This window comes from Balaenoptera musculus, chromosome 17 (assembly GCF_009873245.2).
Source record: "Balaenoptera musculus isolate JJ_BM4_2016_0621 chromosome 17, mBalMus1.pri.v3, whole genome shotgun sequence".
Lineage (NCBI taxonomy): Eukaryota > Metazoa > Chordata > Mammalia > Artiodactyla > Balaenopteridae > Balaenoptera > Balaenoptera musculus.
The window spans coordinates 80,660,187-80,683,019 of NC_045801.1; the positions used below are offsets into that span (position 1 = coordinate 80,660,187).

At 42.9% G+C, this 22,833-nt stretch overlaps 1 protein-coding gene across 7 annotated transcripts in view; it reads left to right on the forward strand.

Moving 5' to 3' along the window:
- The window catches only part of PRKDC (protein kinase, DNA-activated, catalytic subunit), a 151,627-nt gene that overhangs the window by 6,671 nt on the left and 122,123 nt on the right, over nucleotides 1-22,833 (forward strand). For 6 of the 7 annotated variants that reach the window (XM_036829913.1, XM_036829914.1, XM_036829912.1 and 3 more), the window contains 12 exons: nucleotides 8,731-8,786; nucleotides 8,870-8,900; nucleotides 9,375-9,532; nucleotides 14,645-14,791; nucleotides 16,113-16,277; nucleotides 16,947-17,115; nucleotides 17,499-17,548; nucleotides 18,160-18,285; nucleotides 19,600-19,752; nucleotides 20,997-21,112; nucleotides 21,470-21,629; nucleotides 22,642-22,728. In XM_036829913.1, the coding sequence (XP_036685808.1) occupies nucleotides 8,731-8,786; nucleotides 8,870-8,900; nucleotides 9,375-9,532; nucleotides 14,645-14,791; nucleotides 16,113-16,277; nucleotides 16,947-17,115; nucleotides 17,499-17,548; nucleotides 18,160-18,285; nucleotides 19,600-19,752; nucleotides 20,997-21,112; nucleotides 21,470-21,629; nucleotides 22,642-22,728 (1,418 nt within the window). Of the gene's footprint in view, nucleotides 1-8,730; nucleotides 8,787-8,869; nucleotides 8,901-9,374; nucleotides 9,533-14,644; nucleotides 14,792-16,112; nucleotides 16,278-16,946; nucleotides 17,116-17,498; nucleotides 17,549-18,159; nucleotides 18,286-19,599; nucleotides 19,753-20,996; nucleotides 21,113-21,469; nucleotides 21,630-22,641; nucleotides 22,729-22,833 lie in introns of those variants that run through there. The other variant, XM_036829917.1, reaches the window with a different exon arrangement.

The window sequence follows — 22,833 nt, forward strand, 5'->3', positions numbered from 1 at the left end:
TGGTGGCAGGTAATGTTGCTTATTTCTTTTTGTTCTTGCTTCCTATATTAATTGACATTTGGCGAACAAGAAAAATAATAGCACTTACTGCTTATTTACTTTGTGCTAAAGATTATTCATATTGCAAGGAAAATTCCTGTAATAACTCACTAAGGTAGGTGATAATATCTTTGTTTCATAGATTAGAAAACTAGAACTAAGTAACTTCTCCAGAGTCACTCAAGTAGCAAGGTGGGCAGAATAATGGCTTCCAAAGACGTCCTCATTCTAATCCCAGCACCTGTGACTTAGGTTATATCACAAAGGGGAGACAGGTTGCAGACGGGATTAAGGTTGCTCATCACCTGACTGTGAGATGAGGTTATCTAGGTGGGCCCAGTATGATCACAAAGGTACTTAAACGGGGGTGAGGGAGGCTGCATGGTCCCTGTGACAGGAGAAGCTGGCTTTGAGGATGGAGAAGGAGCCCGGAGCCAAGGAGAGCGAGCAGCCTCTAGAGTCAAGAGAAAGCAGCCCTGAAAGCTTCTAGAAAAGAACACACCCTGATGACACCTTGACTTTATGTTATTTTATTTTTTCTTTTTTTTTTTTTCTGGCCGTGCCTCACGGCTTGCAGGATCTAAGTTCCCTGACCAGGGATTGAACTCGGGCCCTGGCAGTGAAAGTGCCGAGTCCTAACCACTGAACCGTCAGGGAATTCCCTATTTTATTTTTTTAAATGAAGTATAGTTGCAATACAATATTATGTTAGTTTCAGGCATACAGCATAGTGATCTGACGATGAAATACCTTTGGAAATGATCACCTCGACGAGTCTAGTAACCATATGTCACCAAACGAAGTTATTATGATATTATTGACTATATTCCCCATGTTGTGTGTCACATCCTCATGACTGACTGACTTCACAGTGGGAAGTTTGTGGCTCTTAATCTCCTTCACCTGTGTCACTCATCCTCCCACCCCCATTCCCTCTGGCAACATGCAGTTTGCTCTCTGTACCTGTCTGTTTCTGTTCATTTGTTTTTTTAGATTCCACATATAAGTGAGACAAATACGTGGTGTTTGTCTTTCTGTGTGACTTACTTCACTTAGCATAATACTCTCTAGGCCCATCCATGTAGTTGCAGGTGGCAAGACTTCTTTGTTTCTTATGGCTGAATAGTATTCCTACAAATAGGTGTATGTACATAAATATTCACCACATTTTTTTTATCCATTCATTTATCCATGGGCACTTAGACTGCTTCCATATTTTGCTGTTGTAAATAATGCTGTTTTGAACACTGGAGTGCATATATTTATTCTAATTAGTATTTTCGTTTTTTTTTGGGTAAATAGAAGTTAAATTGCTGGATCCTGTGGTTGTTTATTTTTTTGAATTTTTGAATTTTATTTTATTTTTTATACAGCAGGTTCTTATTAGTTATCTATTTTATACATATTGGTGTATATATGTCAATCCCAATCTCCCAATTCATCCCACCACCACCACCCCCCTGCCACTTACCCCCCTTGGTGTCCGTACGTTTGTTCTCTATGTCTTTATCTCTTTCTGCCCTGCAAACTGGTTCATCTGTACCATTTTTCTAGGTTCACATATATGCATTAATATACTATATTTGTTTTTCTCTTTCTGACTTACTTCACTCTGTATGATAGTCTCTAGATCCATCCATGTCTCTACAAATGACCCAAGATTGTTCCTTTTTATGGCTGAGTAGTATTTCAAATATACGTACCACATCTTCTTTATCCATTTGTCTGTAGATGAGCATTTAGGTTGCTTCCATGACCTGGCTATTGTAAGTAGTGCTGCAATGAACATTGGGAGGCATGTGTCTTTTTGAGTTATGGCTTTCTCTGGGTATATGCCCAGTAGTGGGATTGCTGGTTCACATGGTAATTCTGTTTTCAGTTTGTAAGCCACCTCCATACTGTTCTCCATAGTGGCTGTATCAGTTTACATTCCCACCAACAGTGCAAGAGGGTTCCCTTTTCTCCACACCCTCTCCAGCATTTGTTGTTTGTAGATTTTCTGATGGTGCCCATTCTAACTGGTGTGAGGTGATACCTCCTTGTAGTTTTGGTTTGCATTTCTCTAATAATTAGTGATATTGAGCAGCTTTTCATGTGCCTCTTGGCCATCTGTATGTCTTCTTTGGAGAAATGTTTATTTAGGTCTTCTGCCCATTTTTGGATTGGGTTGTTCATTTTTTTAATATTGAGCTGCATGAGCTGTTTATATATTTTGGAGATTAATGCTTTGTCTGTTGATTCGTTTGCAAATATTTTCTCCTGAGGGTTGTCTTTTCATCTTGTTTGTAGTTTGCTTTGCAAAAGCTTTTAAGTTTCATTACGCCCCATTTGTTTATTTCTGTTTTTATTTCCATTACTGTAGGAGGTGGATCAAAAAAGATCTTGCTGTGATTTATGTCAAAGAGTGTTCTTCCTATGTTTTTCTCTAAGAGTTTTATACTGTCCGGTTTTACATTTAGGTCTCTAGTCCATTTTGAGTTTATTTGTGTATATGGTGTTAGGGAGTGTTCTAATTTCATTCTTTTACATGTAGCTGTCCAGTTTTCCCAGCACCACCTATTGAAGAGGCCTGTCTTTTCTCCATTGTATATTCTTGCCTCCTTTGTCATAGATTAGTTGGACCATAGGTGCATGGGTTTATCTCTGGGCTTTCTATCCTGTTCCATTGATCTATGTTTCTGTTTTTGTGCCAGTACTATATTGTCTTGATTATTGTAGCTTTGTAGTATAGTCTGAAGTCAGGGAATCTGATTCCTCCAGCTCCATTTTTTTCCCTCAAAAGACTGCTTTGGCTATTTGGGGTCTTTTATGTCTCCATACAAATTTTAAGATTTTTTGTTCTAGTTTTGTAAAAAATGCCACTGGTAATTTGATAGGGATTGCATTGAATCTGTAGAATGCTTTGGGTAGTAGTCATTTTCACAGTATTGATTCTTCTAATCCAAGAACATGATATTTGTCTCCATCTGTTTGTGTCATCTTTGATTTCTTTCATCAGTGTCTTATAGTTTTCTGAGTACAGGTCTTTTACCTCCTTAGGTAAGTTCATTCCTAAGTATTTTATTCTTTTTGTTGCAATGGTGAATGGTATTGTTTCCTTGATTTCTCTATCTGATCTTTCGTTGTTAGTGTATAGGAATGCAAGAGATTTCTGTGTATTAATTTTGTATCCTGCAACTTTACCAAATTCATTGATTAGCTCTAGTAGTTTTCTGGTGGCATTTTTAGGATTCTCTATGTATATTATCATGTCATCTGCAAACAGTGACAGTTTTACTTCTTCTTTTCCAATTTGTATTCCTTTTATTTATTTTTTCTTCTCTGATTGCCGTGGCTAGGACTTCCAAAACTGTTGAATAATAGTGGTGAGAGTGGACATCCTTGTCTTGTTCCTGATCTTAGAGGAAATGCTTTCAGGTTTTCACCATTGAGTATGATACTTGCTGTGGGTTTGTCATACATGGCCTTTATTATGTTGAGGTAGGTTCCCTCTGTGCCCACTTTCTGGAGAGTTTTTATCATAAATGGGTGTTGAATTTTGTTACAAGCTTTGTCTGCATCTATTGGGACGATCATTTGGGTTTTATTCTTCAATTTGTTGATATGGTGAATCACATTGATTGATTTGCGTATATTGAAGAATCCTTGCATCCCTGGGATAAATCCCACTTGATTGATCATGGTGTATGATCCTTTTAATATGTTGTTGGATTCTGTTTGCTAGTATTTTGTTGAGGATTTTTGCATCTATATTCATTGGTGATATTGGTCTGTAATTTTCTTTTTTTGTAGGATTTTTGTCCGGTTTCGGTAGCAGGGTGATGGTGGCCTCATAGAATGAGTTTGGGAGTGTTCCTCCCTCTGCAGTTTTTTGGAAGAGTTTGAGAAGGATGGGTGTTAGCTCTTCTCTAAATGTTTGATAGAATTCACCTGTGAAGCCATCTGGTCCTGGGCTTTTGTTTGTTGGAAGATTTTTAATCACAGTTTCAGTTTCATTACTTGTGATTGGTCTGTTCTTATTTTCTATTGCTTCTTGGTTCAGTCTTGGAAGGTTATGCCTCTCTAAGAATTTGTCCATTTCTTCCAGGTTGTCCATTTTATTGGCATAGAGTTGCTCGTAGTAGTCTCTTTGCTTTGTATTTCTGCTGTGTCTGTTGTAACTTCTGCTTTTTCATTTCTGATTTTATTGATTTGAGTCTTTTCCCTCTTTTTTTTGATGAGTCTGGCTAAAGGTTTATCAATTTTGTTTATCTTCTCAAAGAACCAGCTTTCAGTTTTCTTGGTCTTTGTTATTGTTTTCTCTGTTTCTGTTTCATTTATTTCTGCTCTGATCTTTATGATTTCTTTCCTTCTACTAACTTTGGGTTCTGTTTGTTCTTTCTCTAGTCCTTTAGGTGTAAGGTTAGATTGTTTATTTGAGATTTTTCTTGTTTCCTGTGGTGGGCTTGTATTGCTATAAAATTCCCTCTTAGAACTGCTTTAGCTGCATCCCATAGGTTTTGGATCATCGTGTTTTCATTGTCATTTGTCTGTAGGCATTTTTTGATTTTCTCTTTGATTTCTTCAGTGATCTCTTGGTTATTTAGTAATGTATTGTTCAGCCTCCATGTGTTTGTGTTTTTTATGTTTTTTTCCCCCTGTAATTGATTTCTAATCTCATAGCGTTGTGGTCAGAAAAGATGCTTGATATTATTTCAGTTTTCTTAAATTTACTGAGGCTTGATTTGTGACCCAAGATGTGATCTATCCTGGAGAATGTTCTGTGTGCACTTGAGAAGAAAGTGTAATCTGCTGTTTTTGGATGGAATGTCCTATAAATATCAGTTAAGTCCCTCTTGTTTAATGTATCATTTAAAGCTTGTGTTTTCTTATTTATTTTCTGTTTGATCTGTCCATTGGTGTAAGTGGGGTGTTAAAGTCTCCTACTATATTACTGTGATATTGTCGATTTCTCCTTTCATGGTTGTTAGCATTTGCCATATGTATTGAGGTGCTCCTATGTTGGGTGCATATATATTTATAATTGTTATATCTTCTTCTTGGATTGATCCTTTGATCATTATGTAGTGTCCTTCCTTGTCTCTTGTAACATTCTTTATTTTAAAGTCTATTTTATCTGATATGAGTATTGCTACCCCAGTTTTCTTTCGATTTCCATTTGCATGGAATATCTTTTTCCATCCCCTCACTTTCCGTCTGTATGTGTCCCTAGGTCTGAAGTGGGTCTCTTGTAGACAGCATATATATGGGTTTTGTTTTTGTATCTATTTAGTGAGCCTGTGTCTTTTGGTTGGAGCATTTAATCCATTCACATTTAAGGTAATTATTGATATGCATGTTCTTATTACCATTTTCTTAATTGTTATGGGTTTGTTTTTGTAGGTCCTTTTCTTTTGTGTTTCCCACTTAGAGAAATTCCTCTAGCATATGTTGTAGAGCTGGTTTGGTGGTGCCAAATTCTCTTAGCTTTTGCTTGTCTGTAAAGCTTTTGATTTCTCTGTCGAATCTGAATGAGATCCTTGTCAGGTAGAGTAATCTTGGTTGTAGGTTCTTCCTTTTCATCACTGTAAATATATCATGCCACTCCCTTCTGGCTTGTAGAGTTTCTGCTGAGAAATCAGCTGTTAACCTTATGGGAGTTCCCTTGTATATTATTTGTTGGTTTCCCTTGTTGCTTTCAGTAATTTTTCTTTGTCTTTAATTTTTGTCCATTTGATTACTCTGTGTCTCGGCATGTTTCTCCTTGGGTTTATCCTGCCTGGGACTTTGTGCGTTTCCTGGACTTGGGTGTCTGTTTCCTTTTCGATGTTAGGGACGTTTTCGACTATAATCTCTTCAGATATTTTCTCAGGTCCTTTCTCTCTCTCTTCTCCTTCTGGGACCCCTATAATGCGAATGTTGGTGCACTTAACGTTGTCCCAGAGGTCTCTTAGGCTGTCTTCATTTCTTTTCATTCTTTTGTCTTTATTCTGTTCTGTGGCAGTGAATTCCACCATTCTGTATTCCAGGTCACTTATCTGTTCTTCTGCCTCAGTTATTCTGCTATTGATTCTTTCTAGTGTATTTTTCATTTCACTTACTGTATTGTTCATCTCTGTTTGTTTGTTCTTTAATTCTTCTAGGTCTTTGTTAAACATTTCTTGCATCTTCTCGATATTTGCCTCCATTCTTTTTCTGAGGTCCTGGATCATCTTCACTGTCATTATTTTGAATTCTTATTCTGGAAGGTTGCCTATCTCCACTTCATTTAGTGGTTTTCCTGGGGTTTTATCTTGTTTCTTCATCTGGTACAAAGTTCTCTGCCTTTTCATTTTGTCTATCTGTCTGTGAATGTGGTTTTCCTTCCACAGGCTGCAGGATTGTAGTTCGATCATGTGGTAGTTTTATTTTTAAGTTTTTGGGGAACCTCCACACAGTTTTCCTCAGTGGCTGCAACAGTTTACTTTCCCATCAGCAGTGTAGGAGGGAACATGTTCCTTTGGCTCCTCACCTTGTCTGATTCTGTGTGTTTGTTTCTGTGTATTTGGTAGGTCAGCTGCTTTTCCTGGGCTTGGTATAGAGGGTGCCCTGTGGGGCCCGGTAGTGCACTGCCCCCAGACTGCACTGGAGCCGGGTGCCCCAGGAGCGTCCTCTGTGTGGCCGGGCCAGGCTGGCCTCCCGTGCGCTACCGTGTGCGCTGGGCTCTGAGGCCCGGATACAGCTGTTGCTGGTGCTCCAGTGTGTGCGGCCAGCCCTTGGGGCAGGAGCCACGTTGGGGGATGCTGGTGCTGGCCAGAGGTGTCTGGTCTGGCAGGGGTGGATTTGGAGGGGCTCTGGTCCCGGCCGAGGGCATGCACCAGAACTGGTGGGGCGGGGGCTGCTTTGGAGGAGCGCGGGCTGTGGTGGGTCTGCAGCTGAAACCGGGTGGGGTGAGCAGGGCTGACGGGTAAGATGGGGAGTCAGAAAGGGACTGGCGGTACCCGGCCAGCTCGGTGGAGGGCAGGGCTCCCACAGCCAGCATCTGGTGCCCGCCAGCCCCTGGGGACCCTGAGAACGTGCCAGCAGAGCCCTGCCCCTCTGGCACACGGTTTAGAGTTAGTCCATGCCACTCCTTCATGGGAGAGGAGACCCAGGCGCTTTTTGAGCTGCAGCCCCTGTGCTGGGCCTTGGGGGGAGCGGCTCTCATTCCCTGCAGTCCCTTGGCTCTCCCGGATGTTCTGGGGCTCATCTTGCGGGTGCAGGGTCTCCAGCTGGGGAGCCCGATGTGGGGTGCGGGCCCTGCAGTCGCAGTGCTGGGGGAGCAGGCCACACTGCGCCGGTCCCTCTGCGTGGCTGCTCCTTCTGTCTTCAGCTGTGCAAGGCCTGTCCTGCTGGTCCTCAGGGCGTTCTCAGGGTTTTCTACTTGTAGCTGTCATCTTGGTTTCAGGTTTCTCACCTTTCAGATTTCTCACCTCACTGTGTGTGGTAATAAGTTTGTGTTGTTTTAAGCCACTGAGTTTGTGATAATTGGTTACAGCAGCGAGAGGAAACTAATGTAACCAGCACGTGGCAGGACTGGGATGTAAGCCTTGGTCTGAGGCTAAAATTCGCAGTTTACAGTCACGCTGTGATTGTGTGACTTCAGGCGGTAATACTCGGTACTAATACGTTTGTTCATAGAGCATGTCTTTCCTGGGTGTCTTCTGTCTGAAGAGTGATGGATTGGGTGCTGGGCTCAGAGATGGGAATCCCCGGGTTCCTGCCATCGCGAGCTCAGTGTGGTGAGAAAATGGACGAGGAGCACAGGCTCCGCAGATTTCAGGGTTCGTTTGTGCACGCACACCGGCTGCTGTGAGGAGGAATCTTGGGCATGGAGAGATGGAGGAGGTGCACAGCCCACGGTTCTTTCTGGGGAGGTGACGAGCGGCAAAGGCCTGCAGGGTGGCGAGGGGCCTGCTGGGGAGGGGCTGGGGAGGACGTTCAGGCAGCGGGGGCAGTGGGTTCCCGGGCGTCCAGACTGCCGGCTGTGGTCGGGTCCACGAGAGCTGGGTTGCCTGCTGCAGAGTGCTGGCGAGGGGTGAGGTCGCACAGAACGTGGGGTCAGTGTGAGAGGGGCTTCTGCGCTGTGATTTTTCTGTAAGGAACAGGTCTGGGCCTTGACGTTTACCAGGTCTGCCTGCCTGCTTTGGCTGAGGTGTGCTTTAGTGCGGCGCCGAGAGCCCTGGCTCCTGGCGGCAGTGGGCAGCCGCGGTCCGTCCCCTGGTTACTGGGCCGCAGGCCGGAGCCTGGCTCCTCGTCCTGGGCGTGTCTAGCTGTGGCCGCCGTGCAGCACCTGCACTCAGCGTGCGCGCGCCACGTAGGACTGGGTCCTGTGGGAGGAGGGGGACCTCAGGACACGGCCGTGGCAGTCTCCCGAGGCACGATCCGTACAGCTGTGCACGCGGGCAGGGTCAGCTCCGAGCCGGGGCGGAGAGGCCTGCAGGGTGCCTGAGGGGGCTCCCCTGGAGGAGGCTGACGCCAGGAGACCAGAGCAGAGCCCAGCTCGGCACAGGCAGCGCCAGTCGCTGTCAGCACCAGCGGGACAGCGTGTTCGAGGGTCAGTCGGACGAAGACAGGTGAGGGAGGAGGAGGCCATGCTGTCTGAAGCAGAGCTGTTAGTTTGAAGGTCTTGTGAGCTTGGTCAGGTGATACTGCTGTGCTCTGTGACAGCGGCTGCTTCCTGTTTTTCCCCAGATCCCCAGACTTCAAGGGAGATTTTTGATTTTGCACTAAAGGCAATCTGTCCTCAGGTAAGATTTAATATTCCTCTAATTATTTTTCAGCTGAGCCTTGTGATTGTCAAACATTGATGGTAAATTTTTTTTTTTAACAGATTGATCTGAAGAGATACGCGGTGCCTTTGGGTAAGATTCTATATTTAATGAGGTGGAATGTTTCAGATTATTAAGTTAATGCATTGAGTAAACGTTTGCTTAAACTGTGAGTGAAAGTCAGTGCAATGACACCTGTGATGCTCCCATACGGTTATGACGGGGCCTCTTGGGCGCTGGTTGAGATGGTTACACTTAGATCACATGATTGCAGAAAAAATCACTTTAGAGCAACTCTCAGGGAATCCAGATTGTTTGATTCTGACTTTATCTAAATAAACCCTGATCCTACTTCCGACCTTTGTTTTGGGAGTCACGGGCCTGTCGATTCAGATGGAGGATGGAGGCATCAGAGGTCTGAGGGGACCACTGGGTCACTAGAGTAAGGATACTGGAGCCTCCTTTGTGAGCACAGTTTTAATTTGACGTGTGGCTGAAGCTTTTTCTTAGCTCTTTGTTCCACCCTTTGTTGTCGTATTTTAAATGTGATGTATTTTGCATTTGCAGCTGGCTTGTCCATATTTACCCTGCATGCCTCTCAGTTTAGCACCTGCCTCCTGGACAACTACGTTTCTTTATTTGAAATACTGTCGAAATGGTGTAGCCACACAAATGTAGAATTGAAAAAAGCTGCATATTCAGCTCTGGAATCTTTCCTGAAGCAGGTACTGTTTAAAATTCTTCCTATGCAAAAAATTAAATTCCAATCTTGTGCATGAACGTTTGAAAAGTAAATACAAGTTGATCCATTAGCTTCTGTGGTACTTAAAGAAAAAGCATGCTTATCCATCAGCCGCATGGGTGGCAGCAGGTCTGGAAGAAAGCTCAGAAGATGCCAGATCGGATCAGGGCCTCGGAGCCAAGGCTGGATAGAAGAAGTGGCGGCAGGGAGGGACGGCCGGGAGGCCTGGGCTCCCTGGAGCCAGTGGCCCAGTGAGGGTGGGGTCAGGGTCAGCTGCCATGTTAAGACAAGATGCTTGTGTCTCCGTGGCTTCGTGACTGAGGTGAGCCCACCTGCCCTGGGGTCTTTCCGTCCAGCTGGGGTGTGGGTGCAGGGGGAGCCTGCAGCTGGCTGGGTGTCTCTGTCGGCCAAGGAGCAGGTGCTGTGGTTCTGAGCGCCCACTGGCAGCCGGAAACACCCGAGGGGTGGGCTGGTGGCGGGAATGAGACTGGCTGGGGCAGCGCTGATGGAAATTCTGAAGAGTGGCGTTGGGAGCCCTCGCGCACCTGGGGCACAGCTGCTGTCCTGCTGCAGGCGTATCCCACAGCTCCTGTAGGGACTCTTGGGACGTTTCCAGCTTGGGCTGTTTTAGTGCTTTATTTATTTATTTATTTATTTTAAAAATTATTTATTTATTTATTTTTGGCTGTGTTGGGTCTTGTTGCTGTGCATGGGCTTTCTTTAGTTGTGGCGACCAGGGGCTACTCTTCATTGCAGTGCATCGGCTTCTCATTGCGGTGGCTTCTCTTGTTACGGAGCACAGGCGCTAGGCACACAGGTTTCAGTAGTTGTGGCATGCGGGCTCAGTAGTTGTGGTTTGCGGGCTCTAGAGCGCAGGCTCAGTAGTTGTGGTGCATGGGCATATTTGCTCCACAGCACGTGGGATCTTCCTGGGCCAGGGCTCGAACCCATGTCCCCTGCATTGGCAGGCGGATTCTCAACCACTGTACCACCAGGGAAGCCCATACTGCTTTATCTTATTTTATTTTTTCATAAGATAGCACTTACATGTGGAATCTAAAAAGAGGGTACAAATAAATGAACCCATCCACAAAACAGGAATAGAGTCCCAGATGCAGCAGCAGACGCATGGCTGCCAGGGGTTGGGCTGCGGGGGTTCTTGTAACGGGACCAGCTGAGGACATTGTTGAGCAGCACCCTTGCCGACTGTTCTCATGGCTCTGGAGCAGACACCTAGAAGTGGCATTGCTGGGGCGCATGGTACGGATAGGTTGCAATTTATGAGCGACTGCTAAACTCTTTTTCAAACTGTTTGCACCGTTTTCCATCCCCACCGGTAAGTTCCAGCCACCCCACGTTCTTGCCAACACCTAGAATTGCCAGTCTTTTTAATTTCAGCCCCTCTGATGGGTGTACAGTGTTACCCTACTGTGATTTGAATTTGAATTTCCGTGGTGACTATTGATCTTTTTTTCCTGTAGTGGTTTGCCATTCTTATGTCTTGTTTTGTGAGGTATTCCTTCAGATCTTTCACTTGCTTTGAAATCAGGTTGTATGTCATTTTATTAACGAGCTGTAAATGTTCTTTATACAATTAGGAGACAAACCCTTTTCTAAAAATAGTGCAAATAGTTTTTCTCTGTGGCTTCCCTTTTCTTTTTCTTAGCTGTATCTTTCGAAGAGCAGGACTTTTAAAGTTTAAGTCCAATTTACCAGTTTTCCAGTTGGTCCTCTTTTCTATGCCCTAAGAAAACTTTACCTATCCTGTGGTTGCAGAGATTTTCTCCTAGTTTTCCACAAGGAGTTTTGTAGTTCATGGTTTTAATATTTACGTTTAGGTTCATAATGCGTTTTGAGTTAGTTTTTGTGTATGATGTACAGTAAGGTTTGAAGTTGATTTTTCCCCCTTTTTTTGATTCGAGCACCATTTGTTGAAGACTTCTTTCCCCATCGACTTACCTGGGCACCGTGGTCACAAAGCAGTTGACCACATGTGTGGAGGTTTATTTGTGGACTGTTGTTCCATTTGTCTTTCTGTCTATCCTTAAGTCAGTACCTCACTGTGTTGATGACTCCAGCTTTATATTAAGTCTTGAAATTAGGTAGTTGATGTCTTCCAACTTCACTCTTCTTTTCCATTATTGTTTTGCTTATTGAATGAGCATTTTTTTTTTTTAAGGCATTTTAAGAGTGAGAAATTGTGGAGAACAAAATGACTTATATTACACTGGAGAGAGAGAGAGAAATGAATTAGATTCATCTTGAGTGTCTGAGCTTTTTTATTTTTTTTGAATTTTATTTTATTTTTTTAGACAGCAGGTTCTTATTAGTTATCTGTTTTATACATACTGGTGTGCACACGTCAATCCCAATCTCCCAGTTCATCACACCGCCACCACCACCACCCACCCCTCTTTCCCCCCTTGGTGTCCGTACGTTTGTTCTCTGTGTCTGTGTCTCTATTTCTGCCTTGCAAACCAGTTCATCTGTACCATTTTTCTAGATTGCATATATATGTGTTAATATATGATATTTGTTTTTCTCTTTCTGACTGATTTCACTCTGTATGACAGTCTCTTGGTCCATCCACAATGCTACAAATGACCCAATTTTGTTCCTTTTTATGGCTGAGTAATATTCCACTGTTTATTCGTACCACATCTTCTTTATCCATTCGTCTGTCGATGGGCATTTAGGTTGCTTCCATGACCTGGCTATTGTAAATAGTGCTGCAGTGAACATTTTGGTGCATGACTCTTTTTGAATAATAGTTTTCTCTGGGTACATGCCCAGTAGTGGGATTGTTGGGTCATATGGTAATTCTATTTTTAGTTTTTTAAGGAGCCTCCATACTGTTCTCCATAGTGGCTGTATCAGTTTACATTCCCACCAACAGTGCAAGAGGGTTCCCTTTTCTCCACACCCTCTCCAGCATTTATTGTTTGTAGTTTTTTTGGTGATGGCCATTCTGACCGGTGTGAGATGATACCTCACTGTAGTTTTGATTTGCATTTCTCTAATGATTAATGATGTTGAGCATTCTCTCATGTGTTTGTTTGCAATCTGTATATCTCTTCTTTGGAGAAATGTCTGTTTGGTCTTCTGCCCAATTTTGGATTGGGTTGTTTGTAATATTGAGCTGCATGAGCTGTGTATATATTTTGGAGATTAATGCTTTGTCCGTTGATTCGTTTGCAAATATTTTCTCCCATTCTGAGGGTTGTCTTTTTGTCTTGTTTATAGTTTCCTTTGCTGTGCAAAAGCTTTTAAGTTTCATTAGGTCCCATTTGTTTATTTTTGTTTTTATTTCCATTACTCTAGGAGGTGGGTCAAAAAAGATCTTGCTGTGATTTATGTCACAGAGGGTTCTGCCTATGTTTTCCTCTAAGAGTTTTATAGTGTCTGGTCTTATATTTAGATCTTTAATCCATTTCGAGTTTATTTTTGTGTGTGGTGTTAGGGAGTGTTCTAATTTCATTCTTATACATGTGGCTGTCCAGTTTTCCCAGCACCAGTTATTGAAGAGGCCTGTCTTTTCTCCATTGTATATTCTTGCCTCTTTTGTCATAGATTAGTTGACCATAGGTGTGTGGGTTTATCTCTGGGCTTTCTATCCTGTTCCATTGATCTATATTTCTGTTTTTGTGCCAGTACCATATTGTCTTGATTACTGTAGCTTTGTAGTATAGTCTGAAGTCCGGGAGTCTGATTCCTCTAGCTCCGTTTTTTCCCCTCAAGACTGCTTTGGCTATTCGGGGTCTTTTGTGTCTCCATACAAATTTTAAGATTTTTTTGTTCTAATTTTGTAAAAAATGCCACTGGTAATTTGATAGGGGTTGCATTGAATCTGTAGAATGCTTTGGGTAGTATAGTCGTTTTCACAATATTGATTCTTCCAATCCAAGAACATGGTATATCTCTCCATCTGTTTGTGTCATACACCACGATCAAGTGGGATTTATCCCAGGGATGCAAGGATTCTTCAGTATATGCAAATCAATCAATGTGATACACCATATTAACAAACTGAAGAATAAAAACTATATGATCATCTCAGTAGATGCAGAAAAAGCTTTTGACAGAATTCAACACCTATTTATGATAAAAACTCTCCAGAAAGTGGGTGTAGAGGGAACCTACTTCAACGTAATAGAGGCCATATTTGACAGACCCACAGCAAACATGATTCTCAGTGGTGAAAAACTGAAAGCATTTCCTATAAGATCAGCAACAAGACAAGGATGTCCACTCTCGCCACTGTTATTCAACATAGTTTTGGAAGTCCTAGCCACGGCAGTCAGAGAAGAAAAATAAATAAAAGGTGTACAAATTGGAAAAGTGAAGTAAAACTGTCACTGTTTGCAGATGACATGATACTATACATAGGTAATCCTAAATATGCCACCAGAAAACTACAAGAGCTAATCAGTGAATTTAGTAAAGTTGCAGGGTACAAAATTAATGCACAGAAATCTCTTGCATTCCTATACACTAACAACAAAAGATCAGAAAGAGAAATTAAGGAAACAATACCATTCAGCATTGCAACAAAAAGAATAAAATACCTACCTAAGGAGGAATAAAGCTACCTAAGGAGGTAAAAGACCTGTACTCAGAAAACTATATAAGACACTTGTCTTTCTTTCTGATTTTTAGTTTTGAGCCGTCCCCGTGTTCCCTCCTGTGAGTCCCAGTGTGTTGGTGACTGAACTCACCGGCCGCTGGGCTGCCCAGCTCTGTGTCACCATGAGTCACAGAGGAGTCTAAAGGCACCTTCTGCTTCATCAGGGAGCTTTCGTCCGGAGCCTGTGTTTTGTGCAAACGTCTTCCTGCATCTACCTGGTCTCTTTCAGTCCCTTTCTCTAGGAAAAAAGCATCACGTATAATAAAGGCTTACTTGAGAAAGTGCCTTTTCTGAACCTGTTGGAGACTAAGCAAGCAGATGGAAGAAATGGTTCTTTATGAGTAAAAGCAACTGTGGAACTGTGACAACACATTGATAATGTCTTACTCAGCAGTTCTAGCCTTTTCCCATTTGGATAGATGCCTTTGTTTTCCTAGAAATGTCTCTAAAGTAAACATTATGCAATTGCAGCTTTCTTTTATGGTAGCGAACAACGCAGAGACGCACAGGAGTAAGCTGCGGTACTTCATGGAGCAGTTCTATGGGATCATCAGAAACGTGGACGCAAACAGCAAGGACTTGTGCATCGCCATTCGTGGATACGGACTGTTTGCAGGGGTATGCCCGTTAATGTGCTCGTGTCCTTTTAGTTTCACTTGAGTGTTTAAAGGAATGTACTTTATTGTGTTTTGAATAGCATCTCACACTTGTGAAAATATTGTTCTTACTTGCTTTGTCATTAACTTGTTTTTCTCAGTGCCTGCTGTGTACTAGGATTCTGTATGTGTATTATCTCAAATACTCATAACTCTCCCACAAGCTTTTAGGAATATGATTCCACTTTACAGGTGAGGAAACTGAGGCCCAGAGAAATCAGGTAACTCGTGAAAGGGCACACGGTGTACAGTTGACAGAACCAAGACATAACTCCGACCTGAAGATGAGAAACACCACGTTTTTCCCACTGCCGCGCTGCCCATTGTTGATGAGGTGCAGTTTGGTGGTGACGCTCGGCACGCTAGCAAGAGCCCCTGTGCCTGAGTGAGGGCTGTTTAGGGACATTGAGCATCGCCGTGGGTGCTCCCCTCCTAGTGGAGCTCCGCGCTTCCGCTCGACAGAGGACGTCACTCCCTGCCTCTGTGCAGATCTACCTCCCAGGGCTGCTTCCCTGTTGTAGGGTCTGTGCGTCTGTTTCTAGCCCTCCACACCACTCCTCACTCCTTCCCTCATGCTTCCTCATTTGTTTCCAGATGATCCTTTCCCCTTAACAATAAACCTTTATCTCCACTTGTCTCTGCGGCTCCTTTCAGTGTACTTAGGGCAGAAGAAACAGTGTGTGAGAAGGCTCAGAGGTGACCGAGAGCCTGGGCTTCACAGCTTCAGACCCTGAGGTCTGGCCAGCTTGGACTTGTTCGTTGTGGTGACCTAGTGTAGCCAGAGCGTGGCCGACAGGGAGGAAGGCAGAGGACGCAGCAAAGATACAGGGGCCAGAGTTTCCTGGAGGAGGAACTCGAGCCAAAGTCTAAGGGGCCTCAGGAGCACGCGGCCGGGTGGAGGACGGCACAGCCGGGTGCCTGAGTGAGGAAGGTGCCTCTGGGGGCCGTGTGCTGTGCCTCCGGGGTTTGGGTCTGTCCCTTCCTCTGGGCGACTGGCCTCTGGGCAGGGCCTGCACCCAATTGTCTTTGATAACTACCATCTTCCCAGTGCCTAGAACACAGGGTTCAGTAGGTGTGTTGTGTATTAATAACTGTCCAGAATGTACTTACAGATTTTTCAGAAAGCATCTTTAGAACATACACTGTATTTTATATCTGTATTTCTTCTCCATTATAAAGCTTGTTAACATTCAGTTTATAACAACATGGCTTAACACGACACCTTAAACACCATTATTTTGAGGTTGGTAAGGTTGACAGAGGCTTGTTTTCCTTTCCTAAAGCCTTGCAAGGTTATAAACCCAGAAGACGTTGGCTTCATGTTCGTGGAGCTTGTTCAGCGCTGCCGGCAGCTGTTCCTCACCGAGACGGACACGGCCGAGGACCACGTCTACCAGATGCCCAGTTTCCTCCAGTCTGTTGCCAGTGTCTTGCTTCACCTTGATACGGTGAGTGAGATAGTTGGTTAAACGGAGCACAGTTTTGACTATTTTACCTCAGTTCTTCAGATGATTTGATGGCGTAGCAGGAGTTAATATGCATTCAGTACGGGCACATTGTGGTCAAGGCGACCTTTTTTTTTCTAATATCTCTATTTATTTATATTTATTTATTGGGTTGCACCAGGTCTTAGTTGCGGCACGTGGGCTCCTTAGTTGTAGCAGGCGGGCTCCCTAGTTGTGGCATGCCTGTGGGATCTGGTTCCCTGACCAGGGATTGAACCCGGGCCCCCTGCATTGGGAGCACGGAGTCTTATCCCCTGCACCACCAGGGAAGTCCCCAAGGTGACATTTTTAGCTAGTATTTTGTATCGGTACGGTTTTTGTCATGAAACTTGACTTTTTGTTCCCAAAGTAGGAAAAGTTATTTGTTACTTTTTATCTTTCTAAAAGATTAAGATTGGTGCTTGGGGTAGAATTGCACCTTAAGTATCATTTAGACAGTTACTCTGATTTTTTTTTAGACAATCACAGCAATAAATTAGATTAGGTAATAATCCTGGTTTTTCATTCATCTGATACGTGTCTAATGGCGTTGTGTTTACTGTGACTGTTTGTATGGTCCCTGTAGTTATTCATTGCCTGCCCTAGCTCTTCGTGTGCTCTCCTTTCTGGCAGGTTCCTGAGGTGCACTTGCCAGTTCTGGAGCACCTCGTGGTCGTGCAGATAGACAGTTTCCCCCAGTACAGTCCAAAAATGCAGTTGGTGTGTTGCAAAGCCATAGTGAAAGTTTTCCTGGCCTTGGCAGAAAAAGGACCAGTTCTCTGGAATTGCATTAGTACTATGGGTGAGTTTGGAATTCACTTGCTTTGAGGACGATGTATGGTTAATACTTAACATGTTGTTTGATATAAAGAACATCTGGTTGCCAAATTCTTTTGTATCTTTTGATGCCTCTTGGAGAACTCCTAGTATTTTGGTGGACCAAAATAGCCTTTTTCTATCCATTTTTTGAGTTTTTTTCCTCTTTCTTTTGCTTTTGAATCTTAATAGTCTAAAATTTAAAACAAAAGAAAAAAAAAAGAAAAAAATTAAAACTAAAGATATTACTAAACTTAGAGAAAAAATTGAGAGGTAAGTTATATTCAAAAAGATAATGGCTGTCATTTTTATTGAGTGGTGATATTTTTCAGTGTATTTTTCTTTTTTGTTTTCATTTTCTTTTTACAGTGCATCAAGGTTTAATCAGAATATGTTCTAAACCAGTGATCCTTCAAAAGGTAAATTCTGAATGTATGATTTGAAAGTTAGTCTTTTGTCATCTTGAAAGCTAAAGATGTTGCTAGAGTTTTTAGTCTGTAAATATACAAAAGTGGCTTTTTTGTTATTAGCCATTAGCTACATTTTGAAAAATATAGGCTGTAATACCTAAGTACTTTTTCTGGTGATGGTTATGAGACATCCTTAAACATAACCTTACTACTGTACATACATTTTTACAAAAAGGGATCTTTTTCTCTTGAAGCTGTAGGACAAAATACTTAGGTATATTATGGGAGGCATGTCTTAGTGACTTTAATTTAACAGGAAATAGGATGAGATGAGAGATCTGTATAAGAAGTTGAGGTAAATTATTCATAACACATACCTTGGATATTGTCTTGAAACACTTGTTAGTGCATCACTGTTTCAGTCCTAGTTAGAAAATTGTGACATTCTTCCAGCTTCTTTATTATGCTTTCATAATATACTGTCTTCCTCAAACAAATTAGAGTCTCCAGCCGGCGGCTCTTCTGGCTTAGAGGATTCTGACACATCAGACAGTGAAAGCGCAGCAGTGCTGCTTGCTCTCTGGTGCGTCCTCAGCGTTGGATGTTTGTCTTCCCACCAGGGTGCTGAGCCTGAGTCCGAGGACCGCCGTGTGTCAGGGGAAGTTAGAACCGGCAAATGGCGAGTGTCCACCTGCAAAGACTATTTGGATCTTTTTAGAAATCTCCTGAGCTGTGACCAGATGATGGTAAAAACGACCATTTTAAAGCCACAGAAGTACCTTAGTTCCTCGTTATTAGTCTCCATAGTTTTACACCTAAGAATTATTTCAGAAGTATATTTTACTAACTTTCAATAGGGTTTTTTTTTTGTTTTTTTTTTAAATACTTCAGGTAATGAAAAATTAAAACAGTGTAAGTTAGGATAGTTAAAGTGAGACTTGAAAAAAATCAAATAAAAGGAACAAAATCATAGAACTCATTTAAAATTAATGAATTACTGTAGCTGAGTCCTCATTTTAGCTTAAGAAGCAGCATACATAGCGTAATTGGTGCAAAGTTGTTCTTTCAAACAGACCCAGGCTGGTGGATAAAAAGAATGTGGCAGGCAGTGTTATCACCATGGGAGAGCTGTGCTCTTTTTATTTGCTAAAGCTGAAGGTACATCCGGTTGCTGTAGTAGGTGCGAAGGAGATGGGTGCACGGCTGTTTGTCACGGTTAGAATCACGCCTCCTGCGTTTCTGGCAGGTGCTTCAGCGGTGTCTGCGCTAAGCCAGGTTCTGGCCACCGTTTAACATAGTCTTTGACAAAGCATTCATAGCCTGGGAAAAGCAGTGTTTGTCAATAGATGGTTCCTATCCTGTGAAAAATCTTAAGAGTTTTTCTTATTGAGGTAAAATAGTATAGCAATGTTAATAATTTTACCTAAAATATGCTTTCTTATATGTGATGTTAGATACATTTTGAGGTTAAGTTTCATAGACTATTTGAGTAAAGGCAGAGTAATTGGTCCATATTTTTGGAATGGTAGAATATTTCACTTTTAAAGAAATAATAGATTATAATACTTTAAATCCATTCTGAGAATAGATATATATTTGTACATATGTATGCATGCATATATGTGAGTACATGTGTATTTATATGTGCACACATATATATGTGCATATGTACATGCATGTGCATTTGCACAGTGACACAACATGTATAGTATACAGATGTGTGTACACACACACACACACACACACACACACACTCACACATTAATGTGGTAAATACTTTGACAAGGATTGGCCTAAATCTTCTCATTTACTACTGTTTGTGTTTGTTACATGACTGCGTAAGTCGTATCTGACCGAAATGGTATTGTCCTAATAATTTAGGAAGGTATCTACATTTTCCAGCTTGAAAACTTTGAGGTAAATCTGCTATAGTTTACACAGGAGTTTCCTTAATACCTAAATATACATATACATCTTTATGTATCATAATGCTTACTTAATACTGGTACTGATACTTTTTTGCACAGTATGTTGAAATTTATCATTTTCTTTATTTTAAGGATTCTCTTTTAGCAGATGAAGCATTTCTCTTTGTGAATTCCTCCCTTCCAAGTCTGAATCGTTTGCTGTATGATGAATTTGTAAAATCAGTTTTGAAGATTATCGAGAAATTGGATCTTACACTGGAAAAGCAGAGTGTTGGGGAACAAGAGGTTAGATCTTGTCAGTAATAATTTTGCATCCTTTTTGTACTAACTCTCTCTACGTGCTGTAGCATGAGCAAATCACACACTTGTAGAGATTGCAGGAAATTGGTTTATCAGCATTAATACGTGTCATTGATACTTTTTTATTTGCATTGCCTAATGTGTAGAAAATATTCTGTACTAGATTGTTCTGAACTACTAGATAGTAGTTTATATGTTTAATAAGTTAAAGCAACTCTTTGGAAAATGTTGTTACGAGGATTGTTACTCATTCCTCAGCAATAGCAGAGTCAAGTCTTACTTAGTGTAGAGGCGGCCTTTTGCAGTAGGATTGGGAAACCTGGCGTTCCTCTGGTTGATAGCCGAGGAGACTCCAAGCTCTGTGCTCTGGAGTCAGTAGAAGGTAGGCCAGGGCGGGCAGGGAAGACCCCTTGCTCCTGTGTTCTTGCACTGCTTTCCTGGCCGGCTCAAGGATGGGACCCAGCGTGAAGCTGCCGGCTTGGAGCTGCTGTCCGCTCTGAGGAGTCCTCATCACAAGACACTCAGGTGACGAGGCTACATCAGTGGGCGTGGACTCTGTGGAACACAGTTCACTGCTGAGCCCGTGGGTCCTTCAGTCGACTTTGCCCGTTGGCTTCCACGGCCGAGCCCGAGGCCGCTCAGTCAGGGGGTCCTGCATGGGCAGAGGCGGGCCCTGGGCCTTGTCAGCCTGGCTGCACTCGTGATGCTTTTACACAGGTTGAAGGGGACACTGGGGGGTGGTCTGTTGCTCTTTAAGGCTTTTTACTTATTCACGTCTAAAATAATTTCATAAACACACATGCCCAGAGGGACTCCCCGAGACTGTCGGCCGCACACCTGCTCTTGGAGCACATGTCCTAGTCTCTGTCTTCCGCTCCCCTTGCACTGTCCGCCGGGTCAGCCGTCGCCTCTGAGATTAGCATTTTCCAGATAGGTCTGCCTCTGGCCGGCACACTGCTCCTGTGAGAAGGTTTAGTCCCCCCTACCCTGTGTGTCTGTGTGTGTGCGCACCTTCATTCCCCCGACGGCGTCCCCTGTGGCCTCCCGTGCCACGTGCTCTGTGGGTCCCGTCATTCTGATCCTACTGTGAGCTTCCGAGGCCCGTCTGTACCTCCTCACTTCTGCATTCCTTCCTCAAAGACTCAGACCTTGGCTGTGGAGTCACTTGCTGAGTCATTTGTTGAACGATTGAATGTTACAGTGCTTTTTTGGTACCATTAATTTTTAAGGATGAAAATGAAGCTGCTGGTGTTTGGGTGATCCCGACTTCAGATCCAGCTGCTAACTTGCGTCCTGCTAAACCTAAAGATTTTTCAGCTTTCATCAACCTGGTGGAATTTTGCAGGTATTTAAAAAATGCTATTTGTTTAAGAGTGGAAATTATCAATTATTAGCTGTAATATAGGAAAATCACTTACGTAGATAATAAGAAATGAAATAGTAGGACTTAAAATGTAAAATTGCTTGTATGAAACTTAAAATATATTTAAATGTAGCAGCTGAGATTTATCTTTTTTTAAAAAAATACATTTAAAAGATCCTCAGGTAGGGAAAACAAGGAATATAGATATACCTGAAAATGATATATAATGGAATCATAGATTATGATTTTGTTTTGATTATGTCCCTTATAATTTCAAAGCTGAATAAAAATAGTATATGATGAGAATTTCTACATTAAGCTTTAGATTTGTTTTTACAGGGAGATTCTTCCTGAGAAACATGTAGAATTTTTTGAGCCATGGGTATGCTCCTTTGCATATGAATTAATTCTGCAGTCTACACGGTTGCCATTCATTAGTGGTTTCTACAAATTGCTATCTATTGCTGTGAGAAATGCCAAGAAAATAAAATATTTTGAGGTAAGTGTTTTTTGAAGGACACTGAATATTCCTGTGTTTTTTTTTTGTTTTTTTTTAAATTAATTAATTAATTAATTTTTGGCTGTGTTGGGTCTTCGTTTCTGTGCGAGGGCTTTCTCTAGTTGTGGCAAGCGGGGGCCACTCTTCATCGCGGTGCGCGGGCCTCTCACTGTCGTGGTCTCTCTTGTTGCGGAGCACAGGCTCCAGATGCGCAGGCTCAGTAGTTGTGGCTCACGGGCCCAGTTGCTCCGCGGCATGTGGGATCTTCCCAGACCAGGGCTCGAACCCGTGTCCCCTGCATTGGCAGGCGGATTCTCAACCACTGCGCCACCAGGGAAGCCCCCTGTGTTTCTTAGGTTGCATGAGTGTGTATAAATACCTTCTAAAATACGACATGATAGCATATTGCAGTTTTAAAGTCTACTAATTTTATTATCAGTACTTTGAAAGACTGATAATGTGAGTGGCAGTTGGGTGACACTCTTTAAAATTTAACCAGTAGCATTTTCTGTTCTTATTTACGACACCTGGCTGATGACGTTAGCTCCGCAGGGTTCTGATGGGGTGCTGGGTGCTGGGACGGCATCACTACCATCACTCTCGCCCTCTCCAGGCTCACCTCGTCAGAAGCTCTGGGCCGCGGCTCAGCAGCCTGTGCCCAGGCCACCCAGGGGATCTGGTGGCCCGTGAGGTTGGAAAGTAACTGGATTTGCGTCTGGGGGCTCTGGGCGTGAGCAGTGTCTCAGCCCACAGGCGTGTGCTTCAGAACACCGGGACGGGGAGTGGACTTAGGCCCTGGGTTTTGACCGGCAAGCCACTTCCCACCTCCTACTCGGTTTCTCACTGGCCTCCGCCTGAAATGTTTTCAGGGCTGATTTCACTTCCCCTCTGCATGAGGCCTGAGCAACATGAAAATGGGTTCCCCTCGGAAGGAAGGCTGGGAACTGCCGGATTAGGACACAGGATTACCTGGTTATCATTCACGGAACTAATTCCCTGTTTTATTTGACAGGGTGTTGGCCCAAAGAGTCAGAAACAGACTCCTGAGGACCCAGAAAAGTCTTTTTGCTTTGCTTTGTTTGCAAAATTTGGTAAAGAGGTAATTTTCAAATGATTTATCCAGTGTTGTCATGGGTTATTTAAAAATGAATGTAAGACGTAGAGAATGGACTTGAGGACATGGGGAGGAGGAAGGGTAAGCTGG